The sequence below is a fragment of the Sardina pilchardus genome, chromosome 10, assembly GCF_963854185.1.
Source record: "Sardina pilchardus chromosome 10, fSarPil1.1, whole genome shotgun sequence".
NCBI classification, from domain to species: Eukaryota; Metazoa; Chordata; class Actinopteri; order Clupeiformes; family Clupeidae; genus Sardina; species Sardina pilchardus.
In genome coordinates, this window is record NC_085003.1 from 14356893 (window position 1) to 14376892 (window position 20000).

The 20000-nt window shown below is 44.6% G+C and overlaps 1 protein-coding gene across 1 annotated transcript in view; it reads left to right on the forward strand.

The window, feature by feature from the left end:
• The first annotated feature begins 44 nt into the window (after positions 1 to 44).
• ano5a (anoctamin 5a) overlaps positions 45 to 20000 on the forward strand; it is a 38095-nt gene continuing 18139 nt past the window's right edge. Inside the window, exons 1-4 of the mRNA XM_062546838.1 lie at positions 45 to 283; positions 5113 to 5177; positions 6412 to 6552; positions 9362 to 9403. Coding sequence (XP_062402822.1) covers positions 223 to 283; positions 5113 to 5177; positions 6412 to 6552; positions 9362 to 9403 — 309 coding nt within the window. The 5' untranslated portion in view covers positions 45 to 222. The remainder of the gene's footprint in view (positions 284 to 5112; positions 5178 to 6411; positions 6553 to 9361; positions 9404 to 20000) is intronic.

Genomic DNA, 20000 nt, shown 5'->3' on the forward strand with positions numbered 1-20000 from the left:
GGAGAGCGGCAGTCGCTTCAGTAACTAGGTGCTAGAGACGCAGAGTGGAAGGGAGGATACGCGCTTCTTTGCACTCATGTTCATGCGCCTGTCTGCGACCAGAATAAATCTTACGTAGGGGCCAGAACCCGAAAGGGGTCTGGTCAACGATAGATCTTTACTTTGATTTTAACGTCGGTGAAAAAGTTTTTCGGTGCGCAGATCCAGATCTTCGCTAAGAGGATGAACCGAATAGCGGGAAAGCCACGGGATGATACCCTGATAGACGTTCAGTTTAGCGGTGGTAAGTCTTAAATCTGCTTTAAGTGAATATCTGACTGTTAGTGAGTGTGATAGTCACTGTTGTCAATATATTTCAGTTTACTAAATCGGCGTAATTTGTTCACTCTGTTGATGGTAAGGGATGTACTTAGTTGCTAATTAGTTTTGAACGCACTGAGTAGTCAGCTAAACACAGCACAACGTCAATCGCTAACATTAATTTAGCCATTTAAGGTCACACTGGCATGGAGAAATAGCCTCGAGCTACGAATAGTATAATTTAGCGGCAAGGCAGCGTTGAGGACAGCGTTAAACTTTAACTTCACTAGGATTTGCTCCTCATTGAAACACATTTGCCACTTGAACGCCCAGTGAACAAGTCACTCAGCCCCTGACTCTAGCGTTTACTCTGGCAGTCTTGAACACGATATTGTCGTCATACCTTGTAGTCATGCTGCGGAAAGAGTCAGTCAGCTCAGGCTGTGGCTATTTTTTTCCTTGAGGGAAGACCTGCAGTTCAACAGGCAACCCTCTGTGCTAAATGTTCCTTGAGAAGGAATAATCAACATGAAGCTATAATGTAAATGATTACCCTATCTAGCAAGTAAATGTTCTGTGTTAGTGAAACTATTATCAATGCATTTCTTCACTGCCAATTTAGCCTGATCATGTTATTCAAGTGTTAACTTAGGTGGAATGGAAACCAGCAAGTAGATAGCCATGAGCTCAAACAGACCAATTCAACCAAGTCTTATTGTTTTCTTATAAGTTACAAACAACTTACAAACAACGTTTTTGGGAAGTTTCTTCTGTCATTTCTTTGAACTGGTGTCCCACGAATTTCTCCTTTGCTGAAGATTCATCCAAACTCTCAAGAGCTCACCAGTAGGCTACTGGTGAAGTAGGCCTACACTGATGTCAGATGCACCTTTGTTCCTGTCCTGAACAGCCTTCACACACGCACACGTACACGCACGCGCACACACACACACACACACACACACACACACACACACACACACACACACACACACACACACACACACACACACACACACACACACACACACACACACACACACACACACACACACACACACACACACACACATTTTAGGCACTCCTGTGACTTAAATAAGTAATTTCATTAACAGTACCTTCGTATAGCCCTGGTCATCACTACCTGTCTGATTGTATTATATGATCAGGGTTTCAGGATTAGGCTAAATTACATGTTAAGATTTTGATTGAGGGCTAGTTTGGGCTAATCCTTCAGGTAGGCAAAGTTCCTGTCTTTGTCTTCACACCATGGAATAGCCCATCGATGAATTTAACACAGCAATGTATCTATTTATAGTTGTAACTGTTAGTTATTATAATATCATATAACAAGATTGTGATCCCATTTAATGGAAGATTGATTGTGCAGCCTGCACTATACCACAAGTGTTATGCCAATGGAGCCATAAGCCCAGAGCCCAAAGCTAAGTTCATTGTTTCCAAACAGTATTTTCTCTTGAGATGAACACAGCACAATGATGTTTGCAGTGGCTTCCAATGTGGCTGCTTTGTTTGTGGCTTTCAGAGATGTTTCTGTTGATCAACCCACATACTGAATTCGACTTCGAATTCGATTCCTCTGTTATTTCTGCGTGCTGCTAACTTTAAAACAGATTCAGCCGTTGCCTTTTCCCAATACCCTGTTCTCTCTGCTCTCCCATGGTCACCTCTCTGCGTGAACGCTAAGGCCAGACTAGCCTGCCAGAGTTTTGATTCCGCCTAACAGCTAAAAGGCAGCCGGAGGCCTCCCGCGAGGCTTTGTCGTGTTTTGCTTTGTCACTGTCCCAATGTGTTGACGATTGCAACAGAGTTGTTCTCTGTCAGAGGTGACCTGTGTCACACCGGGCATTGGAACTTAATGAGCGTAGTGTGGAAGGGACACTTACCATGGTCTGATATGTTTGAATTCTATGTGGTGTTATGTATTAGACCTGACGCAAAACTCTGTCTCTCTGAAGTATTTTCCACAATGTTTATGGACAATAAGATCATGCTTTGAAAATAAATACTGTGTGCACGTGTAGTGAAAACATTATCTAACTGTTATGATTGTACCAGGTCCAAAAAAGCTATAAAACACACTTTGTAAGACTAATATGTTAAACAGTAACTTGCCAATGGGGCGGTTCACTGTCAGTCCTGATAATTAAGGGTGTTTAGCAATACGCTGTGGAGGCTGTTTAGAGTGGTCATCACCATGGGTACAGTGGGATCATCTCACAGGGTTATGATGGATTCCTATTGTTATTAGCCTACTTATTATTGTGATTGTAATGATTGTGTTGTGTGTATTATGAATCATTACCCTATTGGCTATTTATTTATTCATTTGTAGACATAGTAGGACATATAGTGTTTCTGAATAGATCTACTATTCCACTTGGATGGCAGGCTCACTCAAGAGTTTTAGTTCTGTGTGGATGACAGATACAAGAAGTGATTGTGTGTGTGTGTGTGTGTGTGTGTGTGTGTGTGTGTGTGTGTGTGTGTGTGTGTGTGTGTGTGTGTGTGTGTGTGTGTGTGTGTGTGTGTGTGTGTGTGTGTGTGTGTGTGTGTGTGTGTGTGTGTGTGTGTGTGTGTGTGTGTGTGTGTGTGTGTGTGTGTGTGTCTGTTTTGTTTGTATATGGATGACAGCTGCAGGGGCTTCTGTACATAATTTGTCAATGAGATGCTGGAAATCTAGTTGTGTGTGCCTTATGTTTGATGACAGATGCAGCAAGCCTTGCCTGCATTAATTAAAGCGTTTTTGTGTGTGTAAGTGGCAGCTTTGTTCATGCTGCTGCTGTGTGTGTGTGTGTGTGTGTGTGTGTGTGTGTGTGTGTGTGTGTGTGTGTGTGTGTGTGTGTGTGTGTGTGTGTGTGTGTGTGACTGTTGCAGGAACGCATGTGTGGCACGTATACCAGCAGAAACAGCTGTCCTACAGAATTGTGTAGTGTGGAAGTGAGGTGTGTGGCCATGCAGCCTCCTGTTGCCATCAGCTCAGAGACAGAGACAGAGGCTTGTTGTTCAGTCACCCCTGGCTGATTATGAACACATGGAGCAGGGACAGAGCAGGGGGAGAGGCCAGCAACCCGGGGCTACAGTATCTGCCTGATGATCAGCTGCTTAGCATGCACACACAGGGACACTCACATACTCACACTCTCTCTCTCTCTTAAGACACACACATGCATGTACACAAACACACACACTCATACATGCATGTACGCACACACACTAGCACACACACACACGCACACACACACGCACAATACATTTACCTAAACAAACTCCTGTACACATACACTCTTGCTCACAAAAACAAATGTACTACACACAAGAACAACAACTGGTCAGTGAAGAGGAGGGTATTTTGCAACGCTGCCAAAATCGGACCAATTGCTTCACGCAGAGCTGATAAGAGTCTCTTATCCCTGCACTCTGTACTGCCTTTAAGCCACTTAAAGAGATCAGAAGGAACCAGCCAGCTGTCACGAGACGTCTGTCCTGTATCATCACCTAATAGAGTCACTAGAGTCGTGCTAAATAGCTGTTGTTTGTCTCAAATTCAATGCACAATTGTCTCACTTGCATCATGCCACTGATTTCTGATGGAGATGGTCAGATGGTAGGGCTGCTCGATTATAGTAAAAATTATTATCAGGATTATTTCGTTCAATGTTGAGATCACAATTATTAAAACGTGATTACTCAGTGATTTTGGAACTGTCATCCATATTCAAAATGATCTTTTAATTGAATTTGAAATACAATCCATCAGGAAATAATACATATAATACAAGATAATGCACACGACAAATCAAGTCAAAAGCAGAGCATTTGTTATGAAACTGAATGTAGCAAAATAATCATTAGATTGTGATTATGTTCTTTTCATAATATTGTTGGAAGTCATAATCACGATTAATCGATTAATTGCACAGCCCTGCCAGATGGCTGTGCTGGACTTGTTGCTTGTTCCTGTGAAATCTTCATAATGCATCCGCCCACATGGAGGGCAGAGTTGACCCGCAAATCTGCACTGAAAAGACAATAAAATGAAGAGTCATTTTAACCACTGACAGCTATTTAATAATGTTGTCTGTCAGTGTTGTTCAGGCATGGTCCAACCTGAAAAAGGTAGGCTATTTCAGACAGGGATTATGAAGATTTACATCTAACAAACGCCTAATAAGCCATGTTAGTTCAAGCTCATAGTTTGGGTTTACAACCCCGGTGGCCAGGTGGCCTTCTGATATAGGGATATATGATATTATCATAGCCACAGAAAAAAGCGGTTGTTTGTTTCTGTCTATCTGTTGACATAGTGACATAACATCTCAAAGGGGAAGCCTAGCAATATCTGAAAAGAGGTAACTCGATTGAGTGTGTGTGTGCATATAGCATGAAGACCAAAATAATGTCTTAGGTTGGCTATTTCCAGTCATGCAACTCAACCCTGACGTGGGGTCCCCAGATATACACACACATGCTCGCACACACACACACACACACAGATGTGTGTAAATGCTGACTCAAGATGCTCTGAAAGCTGATGCCGGCCACCAGCACATGAGTGGACACTGCTTTGCCTGTGATAGTGTAGTGTGTGTGTGTTTGTTGGGGGGGGGGGGGGGCATTATTGTGTAATGTCGTAAATGTGATACAGAGCGAGTTGAAGTATGACATGAATGCAAATATGATGTGAGTCCACACACATTTTCATTAGTGTATTGTTAGACTAGATTTATGAAGCAAATGAGTATCTTAACTTGATTTTAAAACTCTCCCCCTCTCTATGTCTGTCTGCAGAAGACAACAATGCCTGCCAGTTAGAATCCTTTGCTGAGGAGATTCCTGACCATGGACACAATGGGGTAAATATCCACATGCTCACAACAAACACATACTCGCACACATGCATGCATATCAACCCCCCCCCAAAACAGTCACACACACACACACACACAGTTCTGTTCTGTTCTGTTTTGCAATAGTTTTTTACATATTTACTACATCATTGGGTCATTGGATGCCAGCTGCCTTATCGTTATCTTATCAGTTTCATTTTATAAATATTTTTACAATGTTGGAATCTATTTTCTATTTTTATTCTCTATGGAACAGAATCACACCACACCACACCACTGGCCTCTGCCCTTTCTAACGGCAGTTATTGCAGCAGCTGAGAGGTTGAGTGTGACAGAGATACGTAGACTGCACTTATGAGCAGGTCTATTCTCTCTCGAGGACACCAAGTACTGTCTGTATGAAAAAACCCGAAAACAATCGGTTATAACTAGCTTGAGTTGCTAACTCCAGTAGCTAAAGCAGCCAGGCAGCTACAGCGCTATTTGGTGGGGGCATGTCTGTGACCCCCATGTTCATGCCCCCAGAGTGGAGCGTTGCAGCTGCCTGGCTGCTTTAGCTATTGGAACTAGCAGCTCGAAGCTAGCCGCAATTACTGCATAGTATGTTGAAGGATCATTGCATGCCCTGGAAAACATTGCCTCGGATGACTTTACAAATATGACCCCACAGCTGATCAGAACTCTCTCATTGATTAGGAGAATCTCTGTCTTTAATTTGCATAAGTCAGTGAGTGGAAACATACACAGATTCTATATGTGTAGAATTTTTGAATGAGCAGAATGGAAACCCAGTGTACTGTAGGAGAGAGTCCATTCTCACTTAGAATCCATTACTGAAGGACAGACTTCCCAACTAGGCCCACATTATCTTCTCAGACAAATGATGTGTTGGGTTGTATGCCTTTAAGTATTTATGATGTCTGTGTAGGTTATTGACGTTTCCTTTTAGCCTCTTAGGACCTGTAGTCTAATGGAACTGAGCTGGCCTAAAGAGTCGGTTATAGTGTAGATATCTGCTCTTGTGGTATTTAGACAAAATTGGACGGTGGTTCATGAAACAGGATGTAAATCACAGTTGAACAGGTTGGTCTTCCTCTGTCTTATCTCTTCTCTTCATCCACCTGTCTGTTTAACCTGTCTCTCATGCTCTCCCCGGGATATCCTTCTCTCTGCCTCTGTCTCTCTCTCTCTCTCTCTCTCTCTCTCCTGGGCTACCTCACCTGTGTGTGTGTGTGTGAAGTCTGAGTCGTCTCTGTCCTGCTCAGACCTGGCAGGGTCCATCCACTCCTCACACTCCTCAGAAAGTGTGTGTGATCAGTGCGAGAGGGAGAACTCGCAACACGACCATGAGTCTTTACACCACCTCTCCAGTCTCTCTGGGGTAAGGGGACACAGCATGTGTGTGTTTTAGAGTGTGTGTGTGTGTGTGTGTTAAGCAGTTAAGCTTCTCACAATGGGAATGTGTGTGAGCCTTAAGTTGAACCGGAACCGACTAATCCATGAAACGGAGAAACCCCGCAGTGGAATTCTTTTGTCGGACGGAGTTAATAAGAAATTATTTAAAAACAGTTCAAAACAGTCTGCAGTGAAAATAATAAAAAAAATGATTTAAAAACAGTTCAAAACAGTCTGCATTGAGAACTCTGATGTTCATTCTAAAGGCATGTTTCTCTTGTCTCCATACCAGGCATGGACTGGCCATAGGGCATACCGGGCAATGCCCGGTGGGCCGACGCATATATTTGGGCCGATGCCCATTTATAGCGTACGGCCACAACGGTAGCGAATCGCGGCCCATTGGTTGACTGCCTTAATGGACATTGGGCTAGTCCAATGAAAGCTCAGGGCCCTCCCTATATCCCTCCCGGCCTCATCTCCCTCTTGACTGGAGTTCGACCGGAGTTTGAGACCGTCCGTAGGCTATATGAAAATGTACGAAGACAAACCACAAAAGCGCAAGGGGGGCGCAGAGAAGTTGCGAGATAAAAGGCAAAAGCCTACATGTGGATGCAGCAAAAATGTTTGTAAAAAAATTACATAGCCTAAATGTTTGCCACCACAAGTTCAAACAGGGCCGTCGACATATAGTAGTGCAGAAGCAGCACCGAGTGCTGGCTTCAGAGAGAGGCACATGCGAGTGTGCAACAGAGTTAGACAGAGGAAGGAGTAGCTATTCAAATTGATTCGGAGGAGGAGGAAGAGGTGAGAGACGTGACCCAGCAGGGACAGATTGAGGAGGGTCAGAATAGCTACTGTGAGGCAGGTAAGAAGTAGCCGAAATGTTGGCTGAACTTTTTGGACGCACAACGAACAATTAAAAGTTTGAAATCTGCGACTGCTTCTTCCCCTTGCTTCTTTTAGATGTATTAACCTGCCTACTATGTAGGATTCAGCACCCAGTTAAGCAAAACAAAATTGTATAGTGTGAGCGCGTCTTTTTGGTTTCTGTGTAGGCCTACCCCTCTCGCATGCATTTGAATTGCGATACCCATTAAATTAACGAGTTGTCGGCTCGCCATCAACCTTCTGAAATCTTAAGACAGTCACGATTGGTCGAAATTGTTGTCAATCTTGACGCAGTACAACAAGCAAACTATCACATTTCTTTGCGACAAGCAGACACCCATACACACAGACATGCAGTCAGACGCATGGAATGAAACAGGAATGGTGATAGCCCATGGAATTAACAATGAAAATGTTTTGGGATGTGTATAGGCTACATCTTCACTAAATAGTATCAAGGTGAATTGTTGGCTAAAACTGTGCAAATGCTCAACATAAATTATAGCAGGTTTTATTTAGTGAAGCACTTAATAGCATGAGTTTTGTGCACAACCTCATCCTTGCTGATTTAAAGGTCACTCTAGTGTGTGTGTGTGTGTGTGTGTGTGTGTGTGTGAGAGAGAGAGAGAGAGTATAATAATAATTAATATATTTTTAGCAAGGGTAGGCTAGCCTACTCGCTTCCATGCAGGCTACTGTGGTTTACTTAAATATTTTTTACAAACAAAACAGTGTGCACATATGTTTTATCGTGTAAATTATCATGGTGGGCCACTATGGCCAAAAATGCCCGGGCCGTTTTTTGGTCCCAGTCCAGCCCTGCTCCATACTATGCCTCCTCAAGCACATCATGATCAAAGGGATGTAATTATCTCCTCAAATATCGTGCTGCAGTACTGTAGCTATTCTCCTATCACCAGGCTCCTGTGGTCTCGTATCCAGTGCCGTGGAGGCTTGATTTGATAACTGACTCGCTTCCTTGTTGATGCCAATAACCCTCTTTATTGACTAATGCTATTCCCCTTCCCACACATACTGTACGCACGCCATCCCTGGCACCAAACATCTTTTGCATGTGTGTGTTAGGGTGTGTGCTTATGTGGGTCTGTGTTAGAGAGAGAGAGAGAGAGAGTCTGTGTGTGTGTGTTTGTGTGTGTTTGCTCTGCTGCACTAGTCAGTAGTGGATGCAGCATTTTTAGTGCGCTGGTGTGGTTTGTCACTAACTCATATCATATTCCATGGCATTTGAGAACAGCACTTGCAATGAACACATTTTTCCATGTGCACTGGCAGTCAGTTTTATGACTCCAGCTAGAGAAACGTGTGTGTGTGTGTGTGTGTGTGTGTGTGTGTGTGTGTGTGTGTGTGTGTGTGTGTGTGTGTGTGTGTGTGTGTGTGTGTGTGTGTGTGTGTGTGTGTGTGTGTGTGTGTGTGTGTGTGTGTGTGTGTGTGTGTATGTGTGTGTGTGTAGTTAAAAAACAGTCGTCTGTCCGAGCTGTTGTGTGAACGCTGGATAGAATGTGATGGGTGGTGAATGAGCTCCAGTGTCCCTGTGCCTGCCTGCTTGCAAGTGCTCATCCAGTGCCTGGCATGCTGCAGTGGAGCCCGCTGGGTGAGGACGGTGCTCTGTGGTGGAGAGGCTGAGGCTGTGACTCCTGGGCCCATGGTGCAGTGTGATGAAGAAAGTCGATGTCCACACACTGGAGAGACCTTGTCGGTTTTGGAGTCTCCAGTGTGCGGACATCAACTTTCTTCATCACTGCTGCTACATTTGATGTGTCCTGCGCCTGGCCCCATTGAGGTGGGATGTGCATACACCTACTTGCCCTAAATTCATGGTGCAGTGTGACTCCTGGGCCTTGTGTTGGTCTTGAGTCTCACCATGCTGGTTGGTTTTCCCACAGATCTGGAGGAGAAGAGCTCTCTTCCTGAAGTATCGCTCCCGGGTACGCCACGGTAAAGAGGGTTAACCTGCTACCTGCGTGTGTGTGTGTGTGTGTGTGTGTGTGTGTGTGTGTGTGTGTACAGGCATGATTGTGTAAGTGGTTGTGTGTGTGAGTGTGTGTGTTTAGAAGTAAGTGTGGATGTGGACATATGTGGGTGTTTTCTAACAGTTGCGTATGATGATCACCCCTTATGTCATTGCAAATGGTGTACAGCACCTGTCCATGTGAGACTGCTTATCATCTGAGCTGGCCTTCGTGACGGGCTTTACTCTTTGATAAGCGTGCCTGATGCTAGAGAGATTCATGGGACTTGTGACCCTAAGGAGGTTCCCTCTGTTGATGCGCCCTTTATGGTCCTCTTATCACCTGTGATATCGCTGCCCTGATACGGCCACATCTTCACTCAGATGCATGGGAATGCCCTGCAGTGCTAGCATGATTGGCATGAGTAGCTCAAATTAGGCAGTGACGTGGCACGTTTTATGTGAAATTATTCTAGAGAATATTTATTGTAATGACTGCTGTAAGGTAAGATTCCCACATTTTAAACATAACATCAGAATGAGATATTGCCAAAGCGCTTGGGTCTTGTTCTATGTGTGCACAGGAGTACAGACTCAGGTGCACTAATTATGGAAAGGTTTACTGGATTGTTTTGTTCTCACCTACAATTAGGGAACTTAGTGAAGAGAAGTAGGTGCAGACAAACACTAACACACACACACACACACACACACACACTCATACACACGCAGATACGCACACACACGCACACACACACACACACACACTCATATACACGCAGATACGCACACACACACACACACACACACACATACTGTACACACACACACACACACACGCACACCTGGTTTGTGTTTATTGCGTGAGTGTATATGCAAAGATCCCTATTTGCATTCACTGGATGCGTCTATATTTGAATTTACTGTGGCTATAGCCAGGGAATAGTCTGGCTACTTATGACCTTAGTTAATTACAAATGTGGGACGCTAACCTTATATTGTGGTACTATCATAACAGCTTGGTGCCAAGAGCTGGGAATGCTTTATAGCTGAACAAATTCATGCAAAGTCTTTATACGGATCTTTACATTTACAGTGTTTACAATATATTCAAATACGTGAATTTACATTTACATGTGTTTTTTATAGATGCTCTATATTTGAAAGACATTTTACATATAATCATGGGACGTACTGTAAGCCCCTGAGACATGCTGAGTAATGAATGCCATTTGGCACTCTCTCATTTGGCCATATTGAGCCTGTTATTATGAGACTGTAATTGATGTCTCTTAAAACAGGCCACATCTCCTGCATTGAGCAGAGAGGATATACGACGGTGGACGGCGTAGACGAGATGGCGACATCAGATTATTCAGATTGTTGTATTTACAAGCGACTTTGCTACGTGGAACTCGTGGTGCTGCGATGGCAATGGGTCAGATCTCATGAACTCAGATTGTCGGATTGAGGCCTGATTACAGGGTAGCTACATCAGGCACGTAACTGAAGCGTTCCGTTCGCGACGCGTAAAATCCATTGTAGAGGACTGGTCTAATTTATTCAAACATACGACCCACTGTCACGTCTGACTCTGATGTAGCTAATTCCATTGATTATAGGCCTGGGTCGGTACATGTATTCGTATTGAACCGATTTCGGTACGGGGGTCACGGTTCGGCACGCGCATTGCCACGCAGAATACTTCGGTACAGAAGTTTAATATTGCTCGCAAGAGTTTCCTTCAGGACCTATTTAACTACTGCCACCTGTAAGTTCTGATTGGTCCGTGCGTGTAAACATGGCTATTGGTTGGCCTAGGCAAACAATCTCTGGTCTAGGTAGCAATCTCCACCTCTTAATACAAACTGTACTCTCTCTGTGGGAAGGTAGCCTAACATTGTTCGTTTGATGTTGCGAGAGGGTGCTAACCATGGCGAGTGGCGAAGAGTTAGAAGACCCACCATCATCATTGAAGTCAATAGTGTGGGATAACTTCGGGTTCCCCGTGATATATAATAGCGATGGAGAGCGGGTGGTTGACAAAACAAGGACCGTCTGCCGTCGTTGTTCGACAGGTTTCAATATTACTCGAGTGGGAACACTTCAAACATGCTAGCACATATCAAGCGACACCACCCAGATATCCCTGTCACCGGGACGAGACGGAAGAAAACTGTTCAATTACGTCTCCCAAATGTCTTACAACAGCCCCTTGACACGAGTACATCCAGAGCAACTGCATACGTAAATTTGCATTCAGTTGGTCTGCCACACCTACTCCCGCTACGTAACAGAAATAATCATGATTCCCCATCCAAAAAAAGTAAAACTTTACCTCGTTGTTGTCTATATCAAAAGCGGTTGTTAACTTTGTGTGCAAGACGATATTGTTTGCGTCTTTTTTTATTCCAACCGTGAGTTATTTGGGGGAGAAACGAGAACGCGCACACATCCCGAATAACTTACACCTTGTGCAACGTCATTAAGAAAGCACTTCGCCACCGCAAAGATGCACACAGTATGACTATATATATCTTAATTTGTCTTAAAAGCCGAATTAGTTGAAAACACCTTCGAAAAATGCCTACAGTAGGCTATTCATCAAACATCCATATGGTATTATGCAGACATTCTGCTATGTTTTGCGAGTAAATGCAAGTAGCAAATAAATGGAATACAGCTCTTTGAAAAAATCGCATGGAGGTCTGATTTGAATGACAGCTAGCAGAACCAATCAGATAATGTAAACCATTAGAATTAACTTAGCTTGGCTGTTAGCCTGGTCGGGAGCAGGCTAGCTTCCAAGTATAAATTCCCATGGTAACTTATATGTGATCTCTTCTGTGAAACCAAATCAAGGCTATGTTCATCCAGGATAACCCAAGCCTGTCTAAATTCCCTAAATCTGTGTACAAGAAAGGGCAAAGCAGACTCTATTTCCTGAGAAAGCTCAGGTCTTTCAATGTGTGCAGGAAAATGTTGCAAATGTTTTATCAGAGTGTTGTCGCAAGTGCAATTTTAAATAATAAAAAGCTGCATTTGAGGATAAAAAGCTGCCTTTTGATCATGTTTTTTTTCCTGCACTGTACCGAAAATGTACCGAACCGTAGGGTCCAAAACCGAGGTACGTACCGAACCGTGACATTTTTGTACCGATCCACCCCTAATTGATTATAGTGATTATCAAAGATTCGAGAGCGTAGCCAGAGACGGTTGAAAAAGCATTTAAGTATCTTTGGTGTAGCGTTCTATGATCTTTGGTGATTATTAGCTACTGCAGCATATGCGTTGCGAACGGAACACTTCAGTTACGTGCCTGCTGTAGCTCCCCTGTTAGTGGCAAGCAAAGGTTCTAGAACGCTCCGCTCTAAAATCCTTGCTGTCAAGAATCAGCTGCTACCTTGAATTTGACCAGTCTAATTCCACTGTCTGGTTGAAACGTCAGTGATGACAACATATTCGATTTCCTCTCCAGTGTGACGGAAATGTTATCTCCCCTTCAGTATGGTTGAAAAGAGTGCGCATCGTGTCCGGTCCATTAGCGCAGCTGTGGACAGACTAAGAGCCCGAGGGGCCAAGCAACATTAGAGGTTAAGAGCTACTCATGTTGGGAGAGGGATGAGAGAGGGAGTGGATCTCATCTTCAAGACGTGGGAATCAGCAAAGCAACAGGATTTGACATCATAATATGGCAATAGCTCCATTCCTTTGCAGTTTTGAGATGTGTGATATTCTGCCTTCCTGTGTTATATTTTCCAATTTTGAAAACTAGGCTGGTTTTTACCTAAATACTTCAAACCGCACACCCAAACTGCAAAATACCTCATATGTCCTGCAAAATGAAGCACTGCAGTGCAACCAAAACTACATATAGCATTATCAAAATATTTTTTTTGCACCAAATGGCACACACTTTTTTCTAATCAACAGCACACTGTTGGGCATAATGAAAAGCACTCTCATCTTTAGTATGCTTTGCCATAATACTAAAATATTTCCAATTTTAGTGTCGTTTTGAATGGCAGTGTTTTGAAATGGCTGACTTTATATCAGATTGTTATGTCTTATGCAGAGGACTGTGTTCAGTGCATTTAAAAGGTGGCATTTTGAATTTGAAAACTGTGTGTAAAGCAGACATTTGTTTAGACCTTGGGACACTTGAGAAGAAGTTTTGCTCTCTATGTGTCAGTTTAAATAATTGTGCTATGCATTTCACTGTAATCTTATACTGTATTTGTTGGTCATCTAACATGATGAAGCTTTCTCCAAACATGCTCGTAGATCATTAGTTTAACAACCTACTTTTTATTGTTTTTATTGTAGACATTATGTTTAAAGATGTACTTTGATATCCCTTTGATACATCAGTACAATATAGTGGGGCTGTGCTGTGGCTGTACTGTGGCACCCTCCTCCCCATATCCTGCTCTAAAGGCTACACTATCGCCAGTAGGAAATGTTGGCTCATGCCAAGTCTGAGCCTCCCAACTAATCTCTCACGGCCAGATGTATGCGTTATCAGTGCCATGGCAACCCCACAGAAAACACACTCTGAGCTTCTTCAGTTAACAAACCTGCCGTTCATCGGGTAATCATCACCTTTCTTACTCTTGACCTGTCATTCCAACAACCAAATTTGCCGCCCATGTTTGCGATTGTGTGTTGGAACTACCCCTTCTAGAAAACACCAAATCCAAGAATGACAACTACGAAGATTGCGATGGAGGGTTAGCCAACTACCCCTTCTAGAAACGCACCCCAGGTCAGAAAAAGTAACAAAAAAGTCCATATCTTTTATCCTAACATCAAGAAAATGCAGATATTTGCAGGGACACACAGACTTCACACACGCCCGTAACATACGCATGTACACACACATGTACACGTATCATATGCACATCTATAGGTCATGTAACATATAGGTCATGTAGCCTCCCGCTGGCACCCCCCTGGTCCCCTCCGCATGAGCTGTGGCCACCCAGGTTTGGGTCTATTTTGAGGGCTGTGATGAGAGAGGGAGGGAGGGCGAGGACCAGGGAGGGAGTTCCAGCAGGGCCACAGCGCTCTCCGTGTGTGTGTGTGTGTGTGTGTGTGTGTAATCTGGGATCTGTAATTAGGGGGAAATGAGAGAGGAGCAGCCAAAGGAAAACTCGGGCTGTGCCATGTCAAACACGACGACTCTTAAACATGATTCCTAAACACAGGGCACTTACGCTAGCCTGCTAGGATGGGCGGCTAATTCTGTCCCTGTGGGCAGAGCTGTGCACGGCTGCTGGGAATCTCACAGGCAGGACAGAGCAGGACGCGGTGCTGAACATGGATTAGAGGGGGAAAGAGAAAGTGATAGTGAGATTTCAACAAAATTATGGGTGAACATCAGTGGTGAAAAAGTCAGTTTGGATTAGCTGCCCCGTTGTAGCCATATTTTTAGCCGTCAGTTGTAGATGTACTCACTGCTCAGTTCCTCGATCAGGTAAAAGGACTGGCCCCCTGTCTTAGATGGAGAAAAGGCCATAACTATGCACATATTAGTAGATGCTATTACTCTAAGTAGCTTTCAGCCCAAGCAGGATATGACCATTTTCTTTCAGAGTTTGTGTACCTCATTAAACCCTTGACCTTATTTTTGTCAAGTGTTTACAAAGTGTTAGCAACGTGACTTCAGAATTTAGAATATGGATGGATGAAACATCAGTATTTGTCACAGACAAAGTGATAGACCCTTCCTGCTGTTGTTTACACAACTCGTTATGGTCTGTTTATAAAGTTGATTCGCAGCATGCCGATTACACAAATGCTCGTTATGGTCTGTTTATAAAGTTGATTCACAGCATGCTGATTACACAAATGCTTGACCATCCCTCAGCTGTGCAGACCTTTGTAGTTGTCATGGCAGCGCACTCGGAATACAAAGCCTGCCATGATCCTCCCTTTAGCTGCTGGGGTTATAAATGCAAAAGTGTTTCGTAATGACGTAAATATCATGTAAAACCCCACAGAGTGTACACGAAATAATGCAGTGATGCTCTTCCTTATAACACTGCCTGTGAAGCTTTCCCTTACAACTTATAACACTGCCTCTCACAGTGATGCTTTCTCTTATAGCACTGCTCCCTGGTAGTAGGTAGACTATGCATCCAGCAGAATGGGATGAGAACTAGGCTACACTACATACAAAATGGCTAACTAAAAGATTGGCCTAAGGAGACTAGACTGTGTCAAGTCATATTTTAATAGTGACTAGAAAAGCACTCCGAGAGTTTCTCCCTTGGGTCATTTCAGACCTTTCCTGAAAATTTCATCGAAATCCATCCATAACTTTTTGAGTTATCTTGCAAACAAACAGACAAACAAACAAACAAACAGTCAGACAGACAAACAAACCCCTATGAAAACATAACCTCCTTGGCAGAGGTATAATTATATTTTGTCATACTAGGGATGCTGGTAGGGGATAATGTTCATGTGACAGAATTCTGCAGCTTTCTACCTAGATATACTGTAGAATGGTGAGAGAGAAAACACATTTTATCCAATCTCGTTTAAGTCACATTTCCAAATAAGCCGTAATCTGTAATATAAAGTTAGCAATTTTGCACTTAAAGTTGTGAAAAGTCAGGGAAATCTCATTCAGAGTCTTAAAAAAAAGTTATGGAAAAGTTTTGCGATTTTGTCAGTAAAAATGGGTGGGAGCCCTATAGACTGTTGGCTGTATGTAGTATAATTATTTTGAAAAGAATGACGCAGAAGTACAGTATGTTACATGCAAGTGCTTCTGACTACAGTTAGAAGTCCATGGTTCATCTCAGACATTTTAGAGACATGTTATCATGTTATTAGAATGATTCTTTTTTCAACAAAAAAAATGTTTTAGGAGGACTCAGTTAGACCCATCAGGAAGTTGTAGCCTCCCATCCTGTAGCTTGTTTTACTGTGTTTGCATTCTCTGCAGACACACACACACACGGGCACAGCACACACACTCCTCATTGCTGTGAGGGCAGTGTGCTGGTTCCCTTGTGCTGTGTACACTACACGCCCATAGCGCTTGCCTATTTAAAGCTCTGTGAGGGTCAGACAGCCGCTTGCTTGGCCGCTATTCCAGGAACCACAGCATTTTGTTGGCAAATCCTAGATAGCCGGGGACACTGGGGTGGGTCTGGCCCAAGTCTGGTGCAGACGTGGCCCAGATCCACAGGCTCCACTTGGCGTTAGGGCTGAATTAGCACCAGTGCTGTGAAAGACAGTGTGTGAGTCTCCTCCTCGTATGAACTGTTTTATAGGGTGTCTGTAAAGTGTCTGTTTGGTTTATGTGGTGAATGTTAGAGACAGCTCAGTTGTGTTTAAACGGTGTACATAAAAAGGTGAAAACGGCCTTTACACGACAGTGAGGTTGTTTATGTCCGCCACTACCAGCGTCACCTGTGAGTGATGTCACTTCCTGTTGTGATGTGATTTTATCATGCCCCGAGCATCATCACTGTGAGACCCTCTGTCTCTCTCTCCCCCCCTCCCTCCCTCACTTTCTCTCTCTCTCTCTCTCTCTCTCTCTCTCTCTCTCACTCTCTCTGTTTCTGCAGCTCTCCCCCTCCACTCTCTCTCCTCTCTTGCTCTCTCCCGCCCTGCTTTCCTCCCTCTCCTCCTCGGCAGTGTGTGTGTGTGTGTGTATGTGTGTGTGTGTGGTTGTGTGTCTGTGCTGTCTGGGCGTGTGCTGGCTCGCTGCTGTAGAAGCCTGTGGTCATTGTGGAACAGCTGTGTGTTCATGTGTGTGTATGTGAGGGCCCGGGACGGGTAAAGGCTGCGGAGAAACGGGGTGTATGTTTGTGTGTGCGTGTTAGAGCGAGAGCGCAGTTGGATATAGCAGCGTCCAGACAGCCTGATGTAGCCACTGATGCTGCGTCCGTGAGACCAACAGAGCGCGAGGCATGGAGGTAAAACGCTCCTCTCTCACCGCACCACCCACAACCCCCACCCTCACACACACACACACACACACACTCCACTCTCTCTGCCTGCAGCTAGCAGATACAGAGAGAGGGCTGCACAGGAGGGGCTCTATCAGCATAGACACAGGAGATTCACACCGCAGCACTACTTCACTGTACACTGCTGTCAGCAATGCTGCATGTAAAAGACTGTTAGCTTTGCTGTTGCATAGCGTATCGTATACTGTAGCTTTTTTATCCAGGTGTTAGCACTGTGTGACTCTAATACCGTTATGTGGCTTGTCAGACCTCTAGTAGGCTAATGTTTTCATTTTCAGTTGATGTTGGGATGTGTTGTGTTGGCTGCGTTGCCAGCTGTGGTTCTTTTTTTTTCCAACATTAATAATTTAGAGAGTTGGCTGGAACAAATGAGGAAAACTGGAGGGGTTCTTTGCCTGGAAATGTTTGTTTTAGAAAGTAAGCAGCAGTTGCGCTCATCAGAATTTGTAACTCTCCTCGTATCGCCTAACTCGCGAGCTTTTTGATTCAGAAGTCATGCGTGACTCCACGGCGACCTTGGACTTCAACAGGGCTCTCCCTCAGGGGGCTGGCCCTTATCTGTGCTGACTTAAGGCACTGTTGACAGTCTGCCATGGCCCATGCCTCAGACACTCTTAAGAGGCCGTCCAGAGTTTATGCTCGCCGTCCCTCGTGTGTTTATATCAAAGGGGGTGGGGATGTGGGATGAGTTTCCCTGCTCTGTTTATATTAGCGGGGGTGGGGCAGGCAGAGGGGATCAGGAGATGGTGGTGAGGGGTTAGCTCTGTGCTGCTAGCTAGCGGTGGCTAACACCAGCACAGCTCAGGTCTCAGACTGGGGGCTCTGCTGTCTGCACTGTCATTGGCTATTTTTAGACGCTGAGAACAGCTGCAGGAAGACCAATGACAGGAGACAAACCAGGTTTTCCCCTGCTCTACCCTTCTCTCTCTCTCTCTCTTTCTTTCTTTCTTTCTCTTTCTTTCTTTCTTTCTTTCTCTCTCTCTCCTCTCTCTCTCTCTCTCTCTCTCTCTCTCCTCTCTCACCAACCCATGTGTTAGTGGCTTTTTGTCCAGCCCTGCTCTCATGCTCGTTCTCTCTGCCTGGTGCTGTACTGGCTACATGTTTGATCTCTCCCTGCTGTACCTCCCCACCATTCTCATCATATTTCTCCCTCCACTTATCTTCCCCTTTCTCTCTCTGTCGCATTATGTTTCACTCCCCTCTGACGCTCCCCCTCTCTGTCCATCCGTACTCTCTCTCTATCACTCCCTCTCTCCCTCCCTCTCTCTCTCTCTCTAACACTCATTCTCCTCATTCCTCTCTCTCTCTCTCTCTCCCTCCCTCCCTCTGCATTCCATCTCCGTCCCAGGAGTAGAGATGACAGTGGAGAGTGCTGGAGGCCATGTCATGATCCACGTGGCACAAGCCCCAGCAAAGGGCTCACACACGCACACACACACGCACACACACACACACTGCTCAAGCCCCAGCGAAGGGCTCACACACACACACACACACACACTGCTCAAGCCCCAGCGAAGGGCTCACACACACACACACACACACACACACAGTGCAGCCACTTACTGTAGCTTAGCCCTCCTCATGCTCTGGTGTGGGGTAGATCCGATGATATTATTACTCAGGTTTCCTGGATAGAGGCAGTCATTAGTCATGTGTGGCCTTGGCTTGCATACGAGCTGCATTGGTCAGGCCCTGCCTGGAATATTAGGAACACACCCCTGGGCTGGCCAGGGATATTGGTCACGTTTGCTGACCTTAAGCCGGTTGTAGGTCTCCTGTTTTAAGTAGGTTTCTAGACTAACTCAGGGTTAACTTAGAGACCCACAGAGGCACTGCTCAGTGGCGTGATTTAGCCTACATCTCCCCAATAAGTGCCGTGATTTAGCCTACATCTCCTCAGTGGCGTGATTTAGCCTATATCTCCTCAGTGGCATGATTTAGCCTACATCTCCTCGATATTTAGCCTACACCTCCTCAGTGGCGTTATTTAGCCTACATCTCCTCGATAAGTGGCGTGATTTGGCCTACATCTCTCCGATAAGGTGGTGATATCAGAGAGAGAGGTGTCGTGAGATTGAATACTCAGACATTGTGGTAGCAGATATCAGGGAATCTGTACACTATAGAAACAAATGCAAACTAAAAAGCACATTTGAACTCCATTACTTGCAAGTTCCAAATGCTCTTGAAGATCAACTGCTATACCAAGGCACCAGGACTAGTCCAAGAGGCATTTGCTGCAGTATGCAAGACTGATAATTAAAGTGTTACTGTTTATTGTAAGTCTTTTGGATAGCTTCATCTTTTTGATAACATTATAAATTCTTCACTCTGGACTACATAATAAGCCCTAAATTGAGAGCATGAAACACAGGAAATGACTGTCCAGGGCTGGTATGGAGAACATTGTGTGTGGGTGTGTGGTGTGTGCCTGCGTGTACGCGTGTGTATGTGTGTGTGTGGTGTGCGTGTGAGTCTCTAGAGAGCTGTTGTTTCTCTGAGGAAGTGTGTGCAGTGTTTTGGCCCTCTCCTCTCCTCTCTCTTCCCTTCTGGGCTTTCCCCTGAGTCATGAACTACAGCAGA